Genomic DNA, 23,037 nt, shown 5'->3' with positions numbered 1-23,037 from the left:
CTCTGCCGGCGGCACGAGGGCGCCCACCGCCGGGTCCAGGGAAGCCAACTAGGGGCGATCCCCGCGCCTGCCCCTCCCACTGGTGGAGGTCTTGGGGTGGAACTGGGTGGCTTTTAACCCTTTAGCTTCCAGAAGTCGTGACCCTAACCCCCAGATGTCCTCCTTTAAGGAGCCCGCATGCCAGGAGGACTCTGCGCTCACCCGGGGTGACGAGCTCGGCTGATAGATGGGGAAACCAAGGCCCACTGAGGGAAGCGATCTGTAGGATGTCCCGCAGGAAACTAGACTCTAACTCCTGTCTAGAACCCGGTCCTCCAGGCCGGAGCTCTCGCTCCTACCCCCTGAGGGCCCCTGCGAGGTGCTTCCTTTAGGAAATTCCCGACCGCGGGCCTCCCGAGCCCGGAATCTCCGTGCCGTTTGCGCTCCGTGCAGCACGCTGCGAACTTCCTCCGCGGCTCCGCGCCGACGTCGCCGCGCCCTGACAGAGAGGTGAGAGTCGAGCGGACGACACCTTGCCTCCTACAGATAACTTGGGGCGCAGGGCCGGCCGCGGGAGGCGGAGGGCCCGGCGGGAACGCGCTGGCCCTTTAAGGGGGGGACGGAGCGCATGCGCGGCGCGGGCCGGAGCCGAGCCGGGTGGGCGGCGGGCGGGCGGGCAGGCAGGGGACGCGCGCGGCCGGCGCAAGGTGGGCCCTGGGGCGGCGGGGGCGGTGGTGGCCCGAGCCTCGCGGAGCAGCCGAGCGGCGAGCTGCGCGTGGACCCTGCGCTCGGCCGGCTGCTCTCCCGGGACTAGCGCAGCCCGCGCTCGCCGGGGCTTTGTCACTCGGCTTCAGCTCCATCCGCGGGCTGTGGCTGCGCGAGCCTCGAGCCCTCCCCGCGGGCGGTCCTTCCTCCCCGCCCCGCTCAGCCCGGGCAGCGGGAGCGCGAGCGGACCGCCGCGGAGCATCCTTCGCCCGGCCCGGCCGCGCCACCGCCCATGCCGCAGCCACTCCGAGGCTGCGACCGCGCGGCCAGAGCCCGCCGCTCGGTGACCTCAGCCTGGCCCCTGCGTGCCGCCCGAGTCGGCCCCGCTGAGCCCCGGGCCCGGGAGCGGGACCCGCGCCCCACGATGGCTCGGCCGGCGCTGCGCGGCGCCGGGTGCCCGCTGTCCGCCCGCTGAGACGCGCCGGGCTGGGGACCGGCGGGGCCTTGGCGCTCCCCGCCGCGCCCTTCCCCCTTCTGAGAGCTGCGCTGCTGTTTCCCGGGGGCGAGGGGACGGGGGCCGAGACAAAGCCCACTTTGTGCGGGGAGTTGGCCGCGGGCGTGGAATGAGCGCGTCGGCGCGCGCCGCTTCCCCGCGCCCCGCCATCTGCGAGTCTCGGCTCCCAGGCTCGTCGCGTCGAAGAAATCGCGGCCCCTCGCCACCCTCCGGTCCGGGAGTCCCGGCTCCGAGCTGATGCGGCCGGGAGTCGCCTCGGTACCCCCCGGAGCGCACGCCGGCGTGAGCGTGCGATATTTTGGAGGGGAATCTGTTTTCTCCAGAACTGGGACTTGGGGCGCCCGGTCGGCCTGGGCACCGGTGCCTTGACCCTCTGTGGCTGCAGGTCGGAGCTGTCTGGCCTCAGTTTCCCTCCGACTTTTCTCCTCTCTGCAAGCCCAGACTGCTGCCGTCATTGTTCTCGCTGTCAAATGGGGGAGCTTTGTGAAGGCTGCCAACTTGGGGTGTGTTCTGTTTATCCAGTTTCACAAAAAGAACAAAGCCTCTAAGGCTGACCCCGGACAACCACCTCTCTACCCCCTACTTCACGTTGAGGCACTGATTTTTTTTTTTTTTCTTTTTCTTATGGAGTAGTATTTTATTGTACAGGAGCCACGCCCTGGTTTCGTACAGGCGCCTTGCACTCTGTTTGGCCATGTGTTATCTCTGCAGCTGGTGTGTGGGAGGCCTCCTGTGAGCCACCTATTTTTTTTCTGCCTCCTGATACATACTCCCACCCCCGTCAAAGATTCGGGGATGCCAGGGGGGAAGAAGGTGGCCGGGGGTGGCAGCGCTGGTGCGGCCCCCACTGTCGCTGCCGCCCCCTCTGGGGTCAGACGTCTGGAGACCAGCGAAGGGGCCTCAGCCCAGAGAGATGATGAGCCAGAAGAGGAAGGGGAAGAGGACCTGCGAGATGGAGGCGTCCCCTTCTTTGTGAACCGGGGTGGGCTGCCTGTGGACGAGGCCACCTGGGAAAGGATGTGGAAGCACGTGGCCAAGATCCACCCCGATGGAGAGAAGGTGGCCCAGCGGATCCGTGGGGCCACAGACCTGCCCAAGGTGAGGGATGTGTATGTGTGTGGATTGGGGGGGCGGTATTCAGGGTTTTAGTGATGTTGGGGCTGGGAGAACAAAACCACACCTTCCTTGGTGGGCTAGGGGACCACTGGCATGGTAACGCTTTAAAAATACAGACAGGTTGTACTTGTCCAGAAGAATTTTCTCTCAACTGCCACTGAGGTTCTGTGAGGTCCACATACCCTGTTTCCAGTAGGTGCTCCTCCATCTCTCTTTATTTATTTTTTTAAGTTTATTTACTTAAGTAATCTCTACACGCCAGTGGGGCTTGAACTCATGACCCAGAGATCAAGAGTCTCATGCTCTTCTGACTGAGCCAGCCAAGTGCCCCCTCTTCCATCTCTTTTTAAATACCCATGTTTTGTGGGCAGGGCAGTGGATTAACTAACGAGTACACCAGCATGGCTTACATCTTACTTGCTAAGCCAATGAACTGTGGGCAGAGAGGTAATGAAAGACTAAGGAGGATACAGGGCTTCAAGTGTTGAGAAAATATTTTCATGCCTCATCCCACTGAGTTCTCAGACAGCCTTGCAGAACAAGCGGGGCTTGGGGTCCCATTTTACAGATGGAAACTCAGGTAGGACCTCAGGTCCCACAGCCAATAAGTTGCCATAGAGCCAGGACTCAACCACAGGTCTTCGGGTTCCACGTCCTCTGCTCTGCTGGATACAAGATGCGGGGCAGTACGAAAAGGGCCTGTGGAGAGGAGTAAAGTTAAATCATCTTTCCGTATAGGGCTGGCTCCATGATGGCTGTCCTTTGGTTGAGTCCCCCATGAAGGCTGAGGCTGTGTCTCATTCATCTTTGTCTTTCCAGGGCCTTCTGTGCGCCTCGCACAGGACAGGCACTGGTGTGTGTTTGCTGGATGAAAGTGCTTGAAGTTTTCGCATGCATAATTTTTGGGGTATTTTAGCATTATGGTTGAGACTAAGGAAACACTCTCCCCGATGCAGAAATGCCCAAAGAAAAGCGCTTGGGGCAAAGATCAGAGCCCAGTGCTTAGTCGTGCCTGCTCAGGTGAGAAGGGGACCAGGGACAACGGCCCTTCATGTGGAATAGACATGGACACAGCCTGTTTTGTTTTATTTTTACCAAGTTATTGGTGGAGCCATCAGAAACTGTCTTCCGGGAAAAGGGAATTCAGAGGTTGAAGGCTGAGCAATGGCCTAATATTTCCTGGGGAAATAAAATATGGATTGATTTTGCATGGCTACATAATTGCCCTATGTAGAAACTTGGAACTTATGAAGCTAATCCCTTATGATTGGACATTATTTCTAATATTTTATTCTTAAGATGAACACAGTAGCGAACATTCTAAGACATACATTTGGGGATCCGTCTCTGATTATTTCCTTGGCATAAATTCCGGGAAAGGAAGCATTGCGTCAAAGGATACGGATGATGGTTTTGATTGCCCGCCTCTCCGTGTGAACTCAAGCAGGCCCTCGACCTATTTGAGCCAATTTTCTCACCTGTGCGATGGAGTGGAGTGTGGGCAAAATTCAGTGAGAGACTACGTGTCAAAGCCCATAGTTGTTACTGGAGGTTTGTTACCTCTCTTCACGTCTTCGGTCAGGAGGGGAGGCTAGGTTTCACATGGTGTCGGCGCCAAGAGGGCCAGAGCCCCACGCTTCTCCCAAACAGCAGTGAGTCGGGGGTTAGCAGACAGCTCTCCAGCACCTTGCTTATGTCTGAATTGGGCTGTGGGAGAGTGTGAATGGTTCCCTGCAAAACTGTCACCACTCCCCAAGACTAAAAAAAATCTGCCAACTCATTAGCGACTGGTCTGTAATGTCATCCTGTCATCTTCAACCTTCACGTCTAGGAAGGACACCCATGAAAAATGAAGCTCTTGGTTGGGTGTGGAGGGGATGTCATGACTGACAGTCTGGTGGAGTGGAAGGGGTCTTGTGAGCAGACTGGAAAAATTCCGAACTCTCCCTCCTTAAACCATGGGACAAAGGTCACAGATAGAGAAGCTGGACATCTCTATGGGATTCCTCTTGGACCTTAGCCCAGAATAGAAAGGAGCCCTAGAGTCTGGGAGGCACCGGTGGTTGGATCCCAGAGTGCCAGCAGCAGAGACGACCAAGCCCTGGGCTGGCCCCTCCTGGGTGGCCGTGCCCTTGGAGGCATTCTCTGCAGAGGTCACATCATGGCGGGCCCGAGAGCTGTTTTGTTGGGTTGGCGTACTGTTTTAAAAGATCACTAGAGCCAAAATGTAAAATTGGGAGATTTCACATAAAGATCCAGATTGTGGGCATCTTTTCAGAAAATGAGAAGATCCGGGAACAGAGAATCTGTGATCCCACATAGCAGCTGGCTGCTGGAGCTGAGGAGTCGTTCCCTCTCTCCCAACTGGCCACAGTCCCCACCACGCCCTCCCCGCCTGCCTTCCCCCTTTGTGCTACCTGCCCGGCCCCTGCCCCTGTGGAGAGGAGTAAAGTTAAATCATCTTTCCCTATAGGGCTGGCTCCATGATGGCTGTCCTTTGGTTGAGTCCCCCATGAAGGCTGAGGCTGTGTCTCATTCATCTTTGTCTTTCCAGGGCCTTCTGTGCGCCTCGCACAGGACAGGCACTGGTGTGTGTTTGCTGGATGAAAGTGCTTGAAGTTTTCGCATGCATAATTTTTGGGGTATTTGATACAAAGAGCTCGGCAGAAGAATCTAGCATATTCAAATCCTCATTCTCTCATAACTGTTTTTGTGTGAGGAAGGCATGCAACCTCCTTGTGCCTCAGTGTCCTCAGCTGTAAAATGGGGATAGTAGCAACACCAGTGTCCAAGGGATTTGGGGAGGGATTGATGAAGTCAAGCATGTGAAACCAGGGGAGCACATAATGTGTGCCCAGCAAATGGAGCAAGGCCTGAAGGTGCGGCGGCCATGCCCCAGGTGCTTTGGGGGAGCATCCTTTAGAGGATGATACAGTTCATTGAAGGGCAGCCTGCTTCCAAAAGGATCTCAGGTCCAGGAACAGTTCATGTCCTTTCATAAGAATCTCTCCTGGATGTTCCAAGCTGCCGCCACCTTTAAAAGCTCAGGGGCCACTTCTCCCAGACCAGCTGCTGCTGGTCTTCTGACGGTGGCTCTGGCCACAGAGCTCCTGCAGAATGGGAATTTGGACATCTCCTCAATGTGCTGGCATTCCCACATGCTGACCAGCCGCCTTGGCCCACACTGTAATGACGCTGAGCAGGAATCGAACCTTTGCCCTGTGCCAGTCCCTGTTCTAAGGCCTCGATGTGTAGCACCTCCTTTATGCTGTGAGGTTGGTTCTGTTACGGTGCCCATTTCACAAATGAGGCATCTGAGGCACAGAGAGACCTTCAGGAACTTGATGCCAGACAGTAAATGGCAGAGCTGGGATTTGGATTGAGATGGTCTGGTTCTGACCGGCTCTATCAACCTCCAGGCTGTCCTGCCTCTTGCCCCCACCTTCATCTGCGGGCTGATCCACCTCCCCGAAAAGCCTCCTTGTTGTGCCGGTTGAAATGGACTCCACCAGGGAGACTGTCTTAGTAGAGTTCAGGACTTCAGGGGGTCGTGGACCAAGGGTAACCCTTGGCCTTGGTAGTGGAGGAGGAGCTGTCCCCGAAGAGATCTGGGTAGTAGATACCACTTACTGCCACGTACCCCACTTAACTACCCCTTGACACTTCCTGGCTCCTGGTTTGTAGCTGGGGGTTGGGGGCAAATCCAGGCTACCAGTCCTAAAGCAGGCCTGGCCATTTGGATGTACAGAATCCTGCGTATTTGTTTTTGAGCGAATGAGTGTGTACGTGGACGTTCAGAAGAACAGCGTCAGCGCTGTCTGCACTGGTTAACACACATAACGTGAGTCATGCAGCTGGCCAGGCAGCTCCTTCCAGCTAAGCCTCAGTGGTGGGGGCCTTTGAGGCCCCACTTGTGAATCCCACATCTTTTTTTTTTTTTTTTTTTTGCCTCTCTTAGAGTCCTTGCCTTCTCCCAGAGTAATCAATCCCTAGGTTCTCTAGATGGCAGGCGATGCCCTGACCCAAGGCTGGCTCTGGTAAGCGTCCATGAAGGACCCTCTGACTGGAGCTCCCTCCTTGTCTGGAGTGTCTCAAAGGAGGACACATTTTCAGTCTCTATCCAAAGCTCCTGGAAGTCCCTGGATGGCCTCACTCGAGAAGGGGATGACCCACTTTGCCTCTTAGGGACCTTCCACCTGAGGAGGTCAGGCGCCATGCTGTTCACAGCACATTGCGAGGGAATTTTTCCAATTCCTCTCTCCCCTCCCCCTCACCCCATATCCCTACACGGGGAAGGCTAGGCCAGGCCCTCAGAGAGTTCTGGAGCTCATCTGGCCCACGGTGGTCAGGCAGGAAGTGGAAGAGCGCCCCTCCCCCCAATCCTGGGACTTTTATCCCCCTGGTGACTGTACGTGGCTGCGTCAGTTTGGGCCGCAGTGTGATGTGAAAGGGGAAATAGCTTCCTCCAGAGAGAGGTGTCCGCTGCTCAGGACTGCCCAGACAGGAAGGAGGGGACCAGCAAGGAAGAGAGGAAGTTCACGCAGAGCTGTTGCTCTGGACTCTCCCAACCGGGCCTTCCCTCCTGCATCTTCACCCTTCAGCGTGAGTAGGGGTTCTGTCTGAGCCTGTCCTTTGTCTCCCTGTTAGCAGTGGCGCCCACACGTGAGTGTACAGTGATCACTGGTGTGTCACCTCCCTCCACATTAGAGGCCCAGACATGGTAGCCCTGTCATTTAAAAGGCTGTGCCCTGTGGGCTCAGTATCTCAAGATGGAGAACCTCTCCCACCCGAGCCCTACCCCAAGGTCACACAGACAGAGCTCCTGCTTTACCCTTTGGCTCACACATACCCCTATCCATGCAGCCTGAGACTCTGAGCAGCTCCAGCCCTGCTGGGTGGGCTCCATGTGGGCTGGCGGTGGGGGGGGGGGGCGGGGTGGCTAGGGGGGTAGAGACCTCAGGGGGAGAGGGCGAGACCTCTCTGTGAGGAGCCTGAGGCCACCTCCCAGCGAGATGTCCTGGTGGCCGAGGGGGAGCCCGGACAGGTGGGCCTTGTTCCTGGAAGTCCAGTTCTTCTACCTAAAGAAGTCTGTTTTGTAACCCCAGAGAACCCTAGCTGGTGCTCCGCTTGGCCACCTCAGCCTCACTGACTTGTTGCAGCAAACTGCTAGAATTCAGGACCCCTGGCCTGAGAAGGGGACTCCTGTGCCTCCACGAAACCCCTCCAAAGTGGCTAGGCCATGGCAAATAGATCCCCGGCAAGGCCTGTCCCAAAACCTGTTTCTCCAGCCAGTGACCACTGACTGACTCCTCAGCAGTTCGGGCTGCAGGTGGAAGGCCTGTGCCTTCCAATGCTCTGTGATACTGGGGTGCATTCACCCTCACGGAAGGAGCACTCCCCCAGCCCAGGCAGGGCCCTGGGGGGAAGGGGACACGGGGTAGATCCATTTTGATCCAACACTTGAACCAGAGCAAACCCCGAACGCAAATGAAATTAACCCCAATACTGACATTCTTGTTGAGCCGGGAAGTTAATGGATATTTAAGATTCAAAACAGCTGGTGAGCCAACCTGTGTTTTTCTAAAATTATGGAAGAAGCCTAAAATCGAAACATCAACATAAGCTCCAAATTAGGAATGCTGTCGAGTGCCAGGAGGGAGAGAAATGGCCTTGGTGGGGGGCCTGACCAGAACCTCTGGGAGCGGTTGCCGAGGACAGAGGGTCAGGACAGGAGGGAAGGGGGAGGCCTTCAGGCAGCGGCTTCTCTGGGGGAGAATCCTGGGTGTCGGGTGGGCTGGAAGCTCCAGGGTGAGCCTCCCTCTTATGACCAGAGCTCTTTCTCCGCCCCTAGATTCCCATACCGAGTGTGCCTACGTTCCAGTCCTCTACGCCTGTCCCTGAGCGCCTGGAAGCCGTGCAGCGCTACATCAGGGAGCTGCAGTATCCTCCCAGGTTCGGGGTCATGGCCACCATCTGGCTGGCCTGCTGGTCCAAAGACAAAGGGGGGCCCATCTCCAGATGGGGCTGGAGAGGCATCAGCAGAGCGGCCCAGTTGCACAAGGCCCAAGAGCGCTGTTTGCAGCGCATCTCTGTGGCCCTCGAGTGTGCTAGCAGGGCGTGGCCGTGGGAGGGTTTTCTCGGACAAGTGCCCGCCCCACGCGGGCCTCTCTGCCACCCACTTCCTCGTCCTCCGTGTGACAGGGTAAATGTCTCCTGAGGGGCCCGCTGGTGAGATTGTCAAGCCTGGGTCCCCCAGCCCAGACCTCCTCCTCTGCTGTCCATCCAGACCCAGCAGGAGAGAGGGGGAGCTCCCTTGGGGCTGTTTAACAGCTGTTTGAAAGGGATAGGGGGGAGGCAGGTGGAGGAGAAAAAGGATTTTACACTCCAGGAAGTAACTTCTACATCTTGGAACGTTCTCCTAGTTCTCTGCCTCTTTCTTCCCTTGTAGGAGGCCAGCTGCCTCGCATGGAAAGACCTGACCCCCCTTAAGCCCGATTCCCCAGTATCCCTGCTCTGGGCCTCTCCACCCCCTGTGCCTGCCCAGAGCTGTGTGTCCTGAGTCCTCTCGCTAGGCCCTTCCAGCTGTAGATGTGACAGGGATGGAAGGACCAGGCATGGGGCCTGAGCAGGAGAAAAGACAGACTCATTACCGGAAATCAGGTCCAGCCCTTCCATTGTCCCAGTGGGGACGTTGTGGCCCGAACTGGGGAAGGCGGTTGGCTCAGGAGCAGCACCTGGTAGTTTAGCTGCACTGGATGCAGCTCCCCAGCTCTAGCCTCCTGTCCATGCACATTACTTCTCCGCTGGTTGGAAAACGATGTGCTGCCAAGAGCTGTCCGCTCCGTCTCTCCCAGCCCTGGCCGGCCTGGCTGCCCGCTCCACAGCTCACAGCCTGGAGGGGAGAGCTGTGCTGGCCTCTCCTTTCTGGTGTTCCAGTCTCGAGTGCCTTGTGGCAGCACTTTGTGGGGTTCTTACTGAGTCTGCACCCTGGGAGTGCTGGGCCCGGGGTCTGGCGGATGGGTGGGGGCAGAGGGACGCAGCACTTCCAGACCCAGCTAGGAAGCCCTTAACTGGCACCCGCAGGTACAATCACACAGGGACACAGTTCTTTGAAATTAAGAAGAGCAGACCTCTGACAGGGTAAGTTTGGGGAGTACCCTGTCTCTCTGCACCCAGGCTAACAGTGCCCCCAGCCAGGTTGGAGCGCCTGGGGACAGGCAGACAGGGACACTTCTCAGGGGAGCCAGCCAGTGGGGGCAAGTACCACCGTGGGGCTCTTAGGTTGTCCTAAAGGGGGAACTCTTGCCCAAGATGAATATTCAGGGCTCCCTTGATGGAACATCCATGCTGAGCTGGGAGAGTGATGGGCAGCCCCCCAGCCTGCCTTGGTGATGACAGAGGGTGTCCCAGGTAGATGTCTAGCCTCATCTCTCTCTCTTTTTTTTTTTTTAATTGATGAGCCTAGCAGGAGAGAGCCAGGCCTCCCACTCTCTCCGGTCCCTGCAGCTGCCCACATACTCCCCATTGCAGGGGACCTGTCTGCTGCCCCATTTGCCTTATTGGACACTCTTCTAGTCACTTAGTACAAGGCCCAGTGTCTGCAAAACAGGGACCCCGCAGGAGAGAACACTGCATCTCTCACTTCCCATTCCGCCAGCCCCTGTAGACCCCTGGCAGGCTTCACCCCAAAGAAGCCCCAAAGGCAGAGGAGAGTGGAGGGTGAATGCCACTGCTGGGTCTGGGGGCTCAGCCCAAAGTTTAAAACCCTGTGTTTTAAAAATTAATGTGAATTTTACATCTTTCTCCACACACGACCTGTCCATGTTTGCTTTCTTATGAAAAATACTTACATGGTCTGCTTGCTCAATGGCTTAATTACCCCTTCTCGAAAGCCCTGGGTCGAATCCAGCCTCTCTAGCCGAGAAGCTTTGCTCTCACTGTCCTGCGGCTGCTGGGTGCTGGGGGCCCCGCTCCAGCCTCAGTGGGATGGAGGAATCCAGCACCTTCCTGGGCAGAGCCAGTGGCCAGGCTGCGTTCCCAGGCCTGGGAGCAGCATCTGATGAGGAGGAAGGAACCAGGCCTCGGGGATAGGCTGTCTCAAAGTGGCCTGAATTGCAAGTTCAGGAACAGGCTGGGTTGTCACTGGGCAGCTAACTGCCTGAGAGCCTGTGTCTAGGCCCTGGGCAGCCAGCCAGCTGTGGGGGGAGCAGTTGTAATTAATTACAAGCTCTTTGGAGAAGCCATGGTTGAGTCAGGGGTGTTCACTGTGCTCCAAAAGGGACAAGAGCACTGCCAGGGTCCCCAGCATCCTTGGCAGGCTTTCCCACTGGCCCCCGCAACACCGTCTTCATAGAAGGCCCCCAGCCCCGTGGGTGTCCAAGACCTGCCTTCCAGGGCATGCCCCCCGCCCCCCGCCTCTTCTCCCACCATTCAGGCTCAGGACAGATTGGTAGGGGTCAGGGGGGTGCTGGCCCTGAGCTGGAAGGGAGGGGGCACTTCTAGACCACCTGCTTCCTCCTGCTGACCCTCCCCCACTGGAAGGGCCTGGAGGCTGTGTCCTCATGGTTCTGCCTCCCTTCCCCCAGGCTGATGGACCTGGCCAAGGAAATGACCAAAGAGGCTCTGCCAATCAAATGCCTGGAAGCCGTGATCCTGGGAATGTATCCTTCCTTGGCCCTTGGAGACTAGGGGCAGGTGGGCTCACCCTCTCTGGGCTCCAGCTTTCTCCTCTGGAAAGGGAGGGCTGAATGAGCTCCAAGGTCCTCCCAACAGTCATGAACTTGGTCCCAAAGTGAAAGAGCTCTTGGCAGACTCAGTCCCCAGCACCTCAGTTGCTAACTTTCCAGGCTTTTTAGGCAGATCATTTTTTTAAGATTTTATTTATTTGAGAGTGAGAGAGAGAGAGAGCACATGAGCAGTGGGGAGGGGCAGGGGCAGAGGGAGAAACAGGCTCCCCGCTGAGCAGGGGCCCCAACACCAGGCTCTATCCCTTCCTGGGATCATGACCTGAGCAGAAGGCAGATGCTTAACTGACTGAGCCCCCCAGGCGCCCTTAGGCAGATCTTTTTTGAGTCGTGTAGACACAGTGACTGTGTTCTCTGAGCCCCCAAATCAGGGCATATTGTCTCACAAAGGCTGTCGTGCCATTTCGGAGAAGCAGACAGTCTGGGAGAAGCCATTTAAATGCCCAAACGTCGGCATCTCCAGGACCCGTTGATTTGTGGAAATGATGGATGGGGTCTTTGAAACAAAACTGCCTCTTTAACAAAGCAGAGTTTCTGGGTCACCCCCCATCCAATGGGCAGAACTGAGGCCCCTATAGCTGGGCCACCAGGGTAGCGAGGTGGGGCAGATCAGCCCCAAGTCAGAGCAGGAGGCAGACGGGTGTTTATGGCCTGTTCTCTGTTCTGACTGGTCTGTGCCTTAGCTATAGCCTTTTGTCTCACGACAGAGAATGTTAGGCTTGTACACACAGAATAACACAGTGACTCCCATGTGCCCGTCACTCAGTCTTACCAGTCCAAGGCCAGTCTTGATTCATCTCTGCCCACCCCTCCCATCTCCCGCTTCCCATAGTACCTCCCAGCTCCTAAGTATTCCGTCTGCCCCCCACCGCCCGGTAGAGGTGCTTGGCTCAGTGCTGCAGAGAGGGCAGGGGGCAAGCTGCCAAACAGACCTGGGACAGAACGGGGAGAACGTGATGGTCAGGCCAGGAGCTCAGCTTCTCCAGGAGGACCGTGATCCAAGGGGGCACTCCCCTCACCCCTCATGGACATACCTACCTGAAATTATACACAGAGACCACAGGGCTGCCTCCTCAGGCCCCCTCCCGCAGAGGCCCCAAGAGCTAACTCCACTGTGGCGGTGGTTTGCCGAGAGGCAGGCCCACCTCCATGGAGCCTGAGAAGCCTGGCCCTGTCCAAAGGGTTCTTGGCGGGGATGTGCCTGAGGCCAGCCCGTGAACTTGAGGCCGCTGCCAATGCCTCCTTCATGAGCCCACACTCTCTTCTTCAGGGGCTACACACACAGGTCGAGGCTCCTGCCCACGCTGCAGGAGGGAGGGGGGACACTCTGCTTCCTCCCCGCAGAGCTCACCTGAAGCTGGCCCAGGCAGGATCACATGGTCCCAGAGGCCTTTCAGAGGTTACCTGGGGACCGCCGGACAGGGAGATGACAAGAGCCGCTCCCATCTGGGCTGGGGCCCCTCCCCGTGGTCCCCACAGAACTGCCACCGCCCCCTTGTTGGCTGCACGCACAGCGGACGCTGTACCGAGTTTTCTCCTGTGCCGTTCCTTGCTGAGCCCTGCGCGTGTGCCCTGTTCATCTCTGTGTCCTCCGGCACTTGCAAGGAGTCGGGCTCAGTAAGTACCCTAGCGACCCAAAGCACAGACTTCGGGGGCAGGCTGACCTGGACCTGAATCCTAGCTCTGCAGCTTACTGGCTGTGTGACCCCAAGCAAGTCCCTTAACATCTCTGAGCCTCGGAGTCCTCCTCTGCCAGAGGGCCCGCTGGTCGTGCCTGTCGCGCAAGGTTGTTAGGACAGCTGAACAAGTCACTGCGTAGAGGACACTTGGCGCAGTGCCTCTACAGGGTATCTGCTCCAAGCTCTTATCTGTTCATCCCCTTCTACGCGTGTGTTCAAGGAGAGTTCATTGAGTAACTCTTAGGTGCCTGGCTCTGGGCTGCGCCCCAGACAGGCATCAAGGAACGTGGTCAGACAAGGTCCCTGCTCTCAGAAGTTTGCGTTCTGGCAGGGGACACAAAAATAAGCAAGCGGACAGAGAAATAAGTAAAACTGTTGCAGTTTGTGGCGAGCGTGTCAGGGAGGAAAGAAACAGGAGAACCGAGTTGCATTAGAAGGGGAGGTCAGCTATGACGGCTGAGCCTGGGGCGTGAGAGGGGCCGGCTAAGGTGGACACGGACGGCCCCCTGGTTAAAGGGAAGAGCTGGTGCAGAAGGTCCTGGGTGGGAACTCCAGGACGGAGAGACCGAAGGAGCGCGGCAGGCGGCGTGAGAGGTCGGAGCCGGCAGGCGGCCCAGGCCGTGTGGGCCTCCCGGGCCCGGGGAGCTTGGCCGGGTGTGAGGGGCAGTGGCCAAGCGCGGCTGTGCACTGGGGGGTAGCAGTGCGAGAAAGCGAACAGAACTGCCTGTGCATCTGGGAGGAAGTGTATGCGTGAGAGAGAGAGAACGTGAGAGCATGTGTCTGCGAGCGAGTGGGGGGCGGGTGAGGGGACAGAAGGAGGGAGGGCGGGAGACAGGGCTGCGGGCGGCGGGCCTCTCTCATCCCTCCTCCAGCCACGAGGGCTTCTGGAAAGCCCTGCAGTTTGCAGCGGGGAACTCACGGTTAGCTATTAATAGTTCGCTAGCCCTGCTTGACATCCTCGCAGCGGCCGCGAATGACTGAGAGCCCTGACCCTACAGGTTACTTTATTGAGCACCTACTGCATGCCAGGCTCCAGGCGGGAGGACGGGATGCGGGTGGGGCCGGCTGGGGGCCGGCCCTCGGGAGCCAGGGCGGGGCCCCCCCCCCTGCGCCTCTGCCGGGCCGTTTCCTTAGCCAGGCCGGCGGGCCCAGTTACCTCACCAACAGCATGCCCACCCTGGAGCGCTTCCCCATCAGCTTCAAGACCTACTTCTCAGGGAACTACTTCCGCCACATCGTGCTGGGGGTGAACTTCGGCGGCCGCTACGGGGCGCTGGGCATGAGCCGGCGCGAGGACCTGATGTACAAGCCGCCCGCCTTCCGCACGCTCAGCGAGCTCGTGCTGGACTACGAGGCCGCCTACGGCCGCTGCTGGCACGTGCTGAAGAAGGTGAAGCTGGGCCAGTGCGTGTCCCACGACCCGCACAGCGTGGAGCAGATCGAGTGGAAGCACTCCGTGCTGGACGTGGAGAGGCTGGGCCGCGAGGACTTCCGCAAGGAGCTGGAGCGCCACGCCCGTGACATGCGGCTCAAGGTCAGTGCGGCCGCCCACCCTGGGCCCGGCCGCCGCTTCCTAGTGCGCCACTTCTCGGGGGAGCGCCACCCGGCCCCCTCACCTTGGCCCCCACCCCAGCAGAGGTGGAGCGAGGCTCAAGGGAGGTGATGGGGCTGAAGAGTCTCCGCGGCGGGGCGGGGCTTGCCTCCGGGTCCCCTCAGGCGGGCAGGCCAGGGAAGGCTCAGGAAGGAAGCAGCAGGTGAGCTGGGTGTGGGTGGAGGGCAAGTCTGCCACCCCGGGGAGAAGCGCAGGGGTACAACCCTCTCTGGTGGAGCCCTTGGTTGGGAAATCAGGGGCTGTCTGGAGGAAAAGGTAGGGCCAGGGGCAAGGAGCCTCCGTCAGTCCTGCATATCCTGACCCTTGACCTCCCAAACCCTGCATTCAGTAGAGGACCAGGAGGAAGTCAGAAACAAGAAGGAAGGCATATCATGGGAAGACGAAGAGGGTGGTGGTTCCTTCTCCCTCTTGCCCACCTGCAATGAGCAGGAGGGCGAGGGGCTGTTGTACCCTAGCAGGTGGGCTGAGCTGCTGAGAAGCTTGCCCACCCCCAGCCTTACAGTGGGCAGAATCTTGGCCTCTCTTTGGGTGCCCCTGGGACTGGGGAGCCTCCCCTGGTGCCTGCCTGGCCCCTCCTGGGTGCTCAGCCCTTCCCCACTGGTCAGTCACTATGAGCCCAGGAGGCAGTTGGTGGCAGGGACGAGCTCTATTTTCAGGGCAGGAAACAGGTACAAGGAGCCCAGGTGCTTGCTCACAGGCGATGAGGAGCTCGGGCAGGCGCTCGCTCAGTCTTGAGATGGGGGACACGGGCACGTCACAGGTGCTGGCTAGCCCCAGCAGGGCCGGTCCGAGCTCGGCTGCCCTGCCTTGCCAGGCCCCACGCACGACCTTTTGCAGTGACAGCACCTTCCCTGTGCAGTGACCCTGCGCGGCTCTGGGGGGCTGGCCCTCCCCTGCGTATACCAGTTGCCCTGGCTCCGGCTGCTGGGGTCGTACGGGGTCTTCAAGGGAGCAGGTTAGACCCAGAATTGGAGCCAAGAGTTACCTATTCTTTTTTTTTTTTTTTAAAGATTTCATTTATTTATTTGAGAGAGAGAGAATGAGAGACAGAGAGCATGAGAGGGAGGAGGGTCAGAGGGAGAAGCAGACTCCCTGCCGAGCAGGGAGCCCGATGCGGGACTCGATCCCGGGACTCCAGGACCATGACCTGAGCCGAAGGCAGTCGCCCAACCAACTGAGCCACCCAGGCGCCCCGAGTTACCTATTCTTTAGCACTGTGATTCCCAATCTGTATGGTGCTAAGGATCCCCACGTTATTTGCCCCTCTCCGGCACCCCCACCGTATACCCCATGTTTTGAAAATTCAGGTCAAGCTGATCATGACATATAAACGATGTTTCGTTTGCTCTTCTCATGTTTGCTTAATCATACATAGCTGCCAGTCTGAGCTTCTGGGCTTGGCTCAAGATTACCAGTGTCCCCCTTGGGACTGGTAGGATCCCAACCCAGAACGCAGACATAGGCTGCTTCCCCAGCTGTTGCATTCACGTGGCATGGGTAATGGCCCTGTTCTCAAGGGCTTCTTACAGGCTCACAGAGCTCAGCGGCTTCCCCCTGATGCAGGCTGCCCGGCTGAGGAACCCTTGCTCCGGCAGCTTTAGTTCCTAGGAAACGGGTTTGGGATGACCCTGGGAACAGGGTAGCCTCAGGGCGGGAGGGGCTCTGGGGAAAAGCCCTAAGGGTGTCTTTGTTTCTTCCTCCACACCAAGATTGGCAAAGGGACCGGCCCTCCCTCCCCGACCAAGGACCGGAAGAAGGATGTTTCCTCCCCACAGCGGGGCCAGTCCAGCCCCCACCGCAGGAACAGCCGCAGCGAAAGGCGGTGAGGGATGGGGTGATGGGGTCGTGCCTGGGGGAGCCTGAAGGCAGCTTTCCCCTCTCATCTTCTAGATCCCTGTGTTTTTCTCACCCTTTTCCCACCCTTCCCTATTTTGCCGCCCCCCTTCCCTCCCCGCCGCCCCCCTGGCCAGAGGGAGGTGATGTGGGTTGGTGGGTTGCTGTCCCATTTCCCCGGGGCAAAAACCACACTCACTGGCCCCCTGGCTGCCCCGTGTGAGGCCCTGGTGCCAGAGCAAGGGGCCCACACAGAGGGTCGAAGGCAGCTTATGTGGGAGGGAGGCGGGGAGGGGTGGGCTCCTGCCAGACAATGAGTTCTCCCAGGAACACCGCTGGGAAAGGTTAACCTCAGATGTCAGCTGGTGGGCGGCTTTGAACCTAGCTTTTGCCCCTGCAAGTCTGGTGTTTGCCTCGATCTAGATGGCAGAAACATCCCATTAAAATACCAGGCCGCCTCCTCTCCTTTGTTTCCTCCCCAGCGGTCTGGCTCTTGCGTTAATATCATTGTCATTCAGGAGCCAAAGCTCCGGGATGATTAAGGGGCACAAGCAGGCCTCCGTGGGCAGTGTCATTCCCTTCGACCCCGGGGGGGGGGCTTTGGTAGGGAACAGGCTCCCAGTGCAGCGAGCGACAGGGTTGAGCTGTCACAGCCAGCCGCAGGGGGCGGCCCTCCAGCAAAGAGCAGGGGCCTGTAAGAGAGTGTCGGGACCACACGCAGGACAGCACAGGCAGGTCGGGGTTCCAGGAACACACTCCCACATGGACTTCACTGCTGCCTTTGGGGCCCCTTGAAGAATGGAGGGGGAGCTACGGGGAGCAGCCACTGTTTGTTCCCCCCCGCCCCCACCAAGCCACTCACCCCTACCCCTTCTCCATTCTCTTTTCCCTGCAGGCCATCGGGTGAAAAGAAGCCTTCTGAGCCCAAAGCCATGCCAGACCTCAATGGGTACCAGATCCGGGTGTGAGGCATGTGGCAGTACCCCAGCCTCGCCACTTCTGGGGGCCAGGATCCATCTGCCAGGACCAGCCTTGTTCGTGGGGAGGGAGGGGGGCTGGTGATGGGGGGCAGGGCAAGAGGCAGCAGGAAGGGCCTGTCTCAGCTCAGCCACCCAAGCTGCTGCCCCTCCCACTGGGCCAAGACCCCTAACTTTGGGCCAAGAAGCAGTTAGTATTTTATTTGGAATTTTTAACCTGATAACTGAAGTTTCAAGTTTTGGGGGAAAACTTAAAAAACTAATGGATCTGCCCATCGCCAGAAGGCCAGTGCTTAGGAGATCTAAGTCCCACAAGGCTGGGCCAGGAGGGGTGGCTGGCTCTGCTGGCGTCTCTCTGGGACTTGAGTCCATCCTGTCTGTGGGAAATCTCCCAGCCCCACTAAGCCTGTGGCAGGATGGGCGTGGGGTCTGGGGAGGGATGGAGGTGTTTGTCCGGTTCTGCCTGCCCTGGCAGAATCTTGACCCAGGGAATGGGAAGCAGGGTAGAAATCATCCTGGGAAAGGTCTGTGTGGCCAGTATCAGGAGCTTGGCACAAGGCCACATCTGCCCCAAGAGCAGAGCCCATGGCCCAGGAGAGCCCTTGTGCCCTTGTGGCCCACGGACAATGCTATGCGGGCTGTAGGAGAGCCCAGGACAGACCACTGGGGGAAGAGATCGCAGGCCCCTACCTGGTCTCCTTGCTTAGTCCAGCTCTGCCTGGTGCTGAAGCTGGGGGACTCCCCGCAGAGGGGCTGGGCTTTGCCAAAGGCCCAGAGCTGCACTGGGTTCAGCGTGACTGTAGGGACTGAGCAGGCCTGGTGGGTCCAGGAACCGTGGCTGGGGATAGAGTGGGACACTCAGGCCTGGGGCTATCCCCTGGCAGTCCCCAAGGGTTGGGGGGAGGCACTGCTACTCCCCCCTTTCTGTTACCTCAGTCCTTGCTGTGAAAAGGAAGACCTGATCAGGATGCTTGTGCCTCAGGCCTGTCTCCCCTCCTTTAACAGCCCATCTAGGTTTGGGGGTACCAGTGGCGATCAGGCCTCTGGTGTGTGGCTTGTCAGGGAAGAATCTGAACAGCTGGAGTCTGCACAGTCTGCCTGTCAAGTGTGAGATACCTGGCAGGCGAGTGAGAAGTGGAAAGAAGTTGGCAGGGTTGGGGGAAGGTTCTAGAGGCTCAAGCAACAAGGAGGTGGTAGGGCAAGGGTGCAGCTGGCCACCACGGAGGAGCAGAGCCTGGGAACTGGGGAGTGTACGTGAGAAAAGGATGTGGGGGAGAGTTTAGAATCGGACTGCTTGGGGAATAGTGAGTTCTCTGCTGCTGGAAGTATCCAAGCAAAGCCTGGATGGCTACTTGTCGGGAAGCTGTAGAGAGGATTCAGGTTATGGGAGGGTAGCTAGATAAGATGACCGGTAAGGGTTCTTTTCACCGAGAGGCTATGATTCAGCCAGGGCCTGGGCCCTGGAGAAGGGAGGATCAGAACTAGAGTGCTAAGCTCGCTCGCCCCAGGGCCAGGCAGGGCATTAACAGGAGGGCTGCAGGGCTGGGTGGGCGCTACTGCTGCTCAGCTCTGCTCAGAGAGGGGCCCTACATCGCCAGATTGTCTGATTTTTTTTTCAGAAGCCAGAACTCTGGATTTTTATGTGAAATATCCTGACCTTTAAATGTTGGCAATCAGTTCAGAAAATGTAAAAACCCAAAATGGAAGAGAATGCCAGTTTGTAATCTCTGAAGTAGAGAGAGCTGGTGCTGGGTAGAAGTCCACTGAGACGCTTTGAGGTGGAAATCGCGAAAGTTCTAGGCTTCCCAGGGCGGGCTCGCTGCTGAAGCCGGCCCATGTTTGTCTTCCTCACTCTCCTAGCAGACCAGAGACCCACCCGGTCACCAGCAGGGGTGGAGTGGAGATTGCGCAACTCCCAGCCTGCTAGGGAGATGGATGGGGAGATGGATGGGGCGAAAGAGGGAGGGAGGGAGACAGGATGCCTTTGCAAATGTGAGTGCCCATCAGGGAAGCACCAGAGGCTGGCAGCTCTTCACACCAGCAGCTTTGGGCCCAGAGCCAGGCCCAGCAGGAAGCCAGATGGGCAGTCCCTTGGGTTCCTCAGGGGTCACCAGGCCCTGGGGAGGCACCTAACCTGCACCTGGACTGTACCCCAGCCAGGTCAATTCAAGGGCCACTGTGACCCCTGACTCACCATCCCATCCCATCCCATTCCAGTTCTCAGGGAGTGGAGTGGTGGTCCCCACGTTCCCCACATTGGCCTGAGGCAGAGATGGCTCCCTTTGGGAGGTGTGCAGCTGAAAAGGAACGAGGCCTTTTCCAGGTCTGTGGTTGCCTCGTGCAAGCCACTCATCAGCAGGGGAGGGGACTCAGACACCCCTGTAGAGCCCAGGGTTTGAGGGAAGGCGTGTGAGAGGGGATTGGGGTCAGGGAGACGGGAGGAAACTGCTCAACCCACAGGCTCCTTTGCCAAAGCCATCTGGGGAGAAGGAAGTGGAATGAGGCCCACCCCTGTTGCTGCCTGCAAGAGGGAGCTGATCACCCTGAGCTCATAGCCCCCCGCACTCCCTTTCCTCGCTGAGCCCTCGGCCAGTGGAGGCCAGCACAGGATACAGCGGTGCTTTGTAATTTCTGTTTAACATTTTCTCTTATGTAGCAACCCCTCCTCCCCTCCTGAGCGTGTTTACACGGGCTCTGCTCCCTGGGGCCAGCCTGACTGCAGAGGTTCTGGGGAGGCAGAGGCAAGGACTTTGGGGCCTTAGTCACCATCCCTGGTTTCACCTCATCTCACTTCCTGTGAGGAACAGGGGCCTGGCTCCTGACTCAGGACTGCCTTCCAGCACTCGGTGGGGGCTCCTCTGCCCCCAGCAGTGGGGCGGGGGAGCTGCTGGCCTAGGAGGCCCCAAGGTGAGGTCAGAAGAAGCTGTTTAATGAAGGTGGGTCGGGGTGGCAGTGACTGTTCCCCAAAGCCCAGCTCCCTGTGCTCAGTGCTAGCTGAGAACACTGGGAAACTGGCTTCAGAGCCTTCCTGCCCACCTGCCAGTCCTCTCCCTCCCATGGCCTCAACGCAGTCTTGTTCCCTCACCCATCGCGCCAGGCCCCATCCTTCCTGGCCGTGGCTACATGGGGAGGGTAGCAGCCCCCTGGCCTGGGTGCCATGAAGCCGAGGGCCAGGGTTCCAAGGAGCAGAAAGGGCCATAGGTCAGCTGTGTCTGGTTTCGGGTCCTGTCAGCACACGCCCCATTCCTTCCATCTCAAACTTGACCTTCTGGCTCTGAGATGGGGTCCAGTTCTGGTCAGCAGCGTGCCCAGAGGCCCATGTGTCTGTGTGCACCTGGGTCTCCTGCCTGGGTGGCTTTCTGGCTTCGATGCACCAACATCCTAGGGCCCACCTTCTGGCCTCGGAGTACAGGAGAGTGCAAGCTGGGCCGGCATACTGTGTTCTTTGTGCCGGAGCAGCCCTGCGCAGAAAGCTCCATTCGTGCCCGCTGAGAAGCCAGCTGAAGGGTGGGAGGGGCCACCCCAGGCCAGGCAGGGCTGCTGCGGGTGCTAGGTGCAAGCCCGTCAGTGTTGACCGCCTTGCCACATCCTGGTGCTCCTGAGTCCCAAGTTCCCCTTTCTCTCGGGTGTGCTTGGCCCAGGGGCCTGGTGATGGGGGCCGCCCCTCCCTTAAGCTTTGTGTTGGGCTGCCTGTGGGACCAGACTTTGTCCTTCCTGCTCTTCCTGTGTCAGAATTGCCCCTCCTCTCTCACTGTTACACCCCTCTCATTGCTGTGCTCACTTTTTTCCTGAAATGAATAAAGGCTCCCCGGCTCCGGTTGCACGGGCTGGGCAGAAACCACATGGAAGCCTTGTCTCCTTCCCCCTGGGAGCTGGGGCTAGAGCCCACCCCTCCCACCAGTGTCAGCCTCGGTGGCTGCAGGAAGAACCTGACCAGAAATTAGGGGAGCCCCAAACCAGCCTACAGGAAAACCTGAGGCCCCTGCAGTCGTGAAACTTCTGGGGTTCCAGACCATCACCCTCAGCCTGCCTAAGCCACTCTGCTCTTGTTAATCCTAGCCTGGGAGATCTTTCCTGCTGGCTGGAAATGAACCCTTCTCCTTCACACAGCCAGCCTGAGCCCCGCAGGCCGGCATCTGCTCCTCCCATCCCAGTTCCCAGCAGCCCCCGGGGAACTGAGGAGGAAGGAGTATTCCCCTAGGAGGAAAGGTTATTTGAGAAAACCACAGCAACAGGGATCTGAAGTCCCTGCTCAGCAGTTACCCACAGTCTCAGCACAGAATCTATGGTGGCTAAAGCCACCGCCTTGGAGAACACCTCTGGTTCCACCCATCACCCTTGCTCCCTCCGGCTCTGGGCCCCTTCCCATGCTTTAAGACTAGCCCAACCGTGGCAACCAGACTTGTAGACCCCACAGCTTTAGGGTTTCACCTGTACCCTTCTTTCCTCTGCTCTCCTTTCATTCAGCTGAGAGTAAAACCTGAACTTGTAAGAAGAGGTAGGGTATTTCCTCCTCCTTATTCCAGCCAATCCTCGTAAGGTCCTACGCTAAACAGCAAGACTCGCTGACTTTCAGGGGCGTGGTTGTAAAGCATGGCAGCTCAGAAGAGAGACAGCCTGCTGGAATCCATGAACGTCTTAGACTGTAGAGCATCCAGAGAGAGGCAGTTTTGCTACTTACAGGCTCATTTAAGTCCAATTTAAATGATACCCAAAAAAGACCTTTCAGTAAAGATAACCAGAATCTGTGAATAATGTGGATTGTACACCTTTACCCAAAGGCAACATTATAATGTACACATTCAAGTCCAGCTAAAATACCCAGTCAAGGGCCTGCGGGTAGACTTCAGTGACATGGGCTCATTCATCGCGGGGCCCCTGGATCGCTGGTGTACAAGTGAGGGCTGGGTCAGTGCTGGGACCAGAGTCCATCATGAGTTCAGCAGGCTCATTGTGGACACTGCTTAGAATTGGCAGAGAGGTAAATATCATTGTGGACTTCCGGGAAGATCAGGACCCAACTTATGGGGGAGAGGGGTTACCTCATTTCCTGCTGCTCTGTTTCTTCCTGGCTCTCAGCATGTCTCGGCCTCATTTAGGCACATGACTAATTTGTTTTGGACTTTTGGATGCAGGTGGCATTTCTTGGATCCCTGAACATGAAGAGGTGGAAAGCCCTGTCACCCCCATCTGCCAGGATCTGACCTCTTGACCACCACTCTGGAGGGCAGTGGTGACAAGAAAAAGTGGTCATAGCAAAGACCAAAACAACTGGCCCTGAAGCGGACTGCCTGGTAACCCTTAGAGTTTGCCAAGGGGGTGAGGGGACCAGCTGCTGAGGCTTGACAGGTGGTGGAGATGGGCCACCTCAGGTCGGCTGGAGGGACAGCTCTCTGGGGATATGCATTTCCTCCAACCCCCAACAAGAAAGGGCTTGGTCGTGGAAAAGATGAAACCTCCCAGAATTTAAGTGTAGAGGCTCCAGTCTTCTCTCCACAGCTGTGTGCGGCCTCAGCAGCAGAGGACCTGAGGAGGGATGGGGCCGAAGGCAGAGTCGCCTTGGAAACACATTCAGTTCACATTCTCCTAACCGGGGTGAGAGCTGACCTCACCAGGCTCTCATCTGGCTGGTCCTTGCCTAGAACAGTTTTGCTTTGCGCGTTTGCTCAGGAGGGGGGAGGCGCACCAGGATGAGGCTGGAAGTGTCGGGCCGCAGGTCCACCCTCTCCTCAGGTGGAAACTACAAGAGGGGGCTCCCTCCGACTCCTGGGAGGAGAGAGGCCACACTGTGCATTACATAACCAATCAAACAACAACCCTCTGGTTAGTTGCTACACCAGGGCAGGAACTGGGGGAAAAAACAAAGTTTAAAGACAAA

The 23,037-nt window shown here is 58.1% G+C and overlaps 1 protein-coding gene across 3 annotated transcripts; it reads left to right on the top strand.

The window, feature by feature from the left end:
• Nucleotides 1-631: 631 nt before the first annotated feature.
• VASH1 (vasohibin 1) lies at nt 632-21,002 on the top strand. Of its 3 annotated transcripts, none has more exons than XM_031034379.2 (7): nt 633-2,296; nt 8,166-8,254; nt 9,395-9,454; nt 10,900-10,974; nt 13,890-14,271; nt 16,059-16,171; nt 17,078-21,002. In XM_031034379.2, the coding sequence occupies exons 1-7, from the start codon at nt 1,994-1,996 to the stop codon at nt 17,148-17,150; spliced, it is 1,095 nt and encodes a 364-aa protein (XP_030890239.1). In that variant the 5' UTR covers nt 633-1,993; the 3' UTR covers nt 17,151-21,002. The 3 variants fall into 3 exon arrangements, with proteins under 3 accessions (XP_030890240.1, XP_030890239.1, XP_006739239.1); XM_006739176.3 differs by having other exon boundaries at nt 635-2,296; nt 9,398-9,454; XM_031034380.2 differs by lacking the exon at nt 9,395-9,454 and having other exon boundaries at nt 632-2,296; nt 8,166-8,266.
• Nucleotides 21,003-23,037: the final 2,035 nt, after the last annotated feature.

Source organism: Leptonychotes weddellii, chromosome 9, assembly GCF_054177405.1.
Source record: "Leptonychotes weddellii isolate Sample4059 chromosome 9, ASM5417740v2, whole genome shotgun sequence".
Taxonomy (NCBI): domain Eukaryota; kingdom Metazoa; phylum Chordata; class Mammalia; order Carnivora; family Phocidae; genus Leptonychotes; species Leptonychotes weddellii.
The sequence above is the reverse complement of the archived record's forward strand: the minus strand, read 5'-3'. Positions and strand labels throughout refer to the sequence as shown.

What these genes read in the sequence shown, in the direction of transcription:
- VASH1 (XM_031034379.2), top strand. Translation starts at nt 1,994, where the DNA reads ATGCCAGGGGGGAAGAAGGTGGCCGGGGGTGGCAGCGCTGGTGCGGCC. An exon ending in AAGAGCAGACCTCTGACAGG is followed by an intron (nt 9,455 to 10,899) that starts GTAAGTTTGGGG and finishes CCCTTCCCCCAG; the next exon opens with GCTGATGGACCTGGCCAAGG. An exon ending in CCCGTGACATGCGGCTCAAG is followed by an intron (nt 14,272 to 16,058) that starts GTCAGTGCGGCC and finishes CTCCACACCAAG; the next exon opens with ATTGGCAAAGGGACCGGCCC.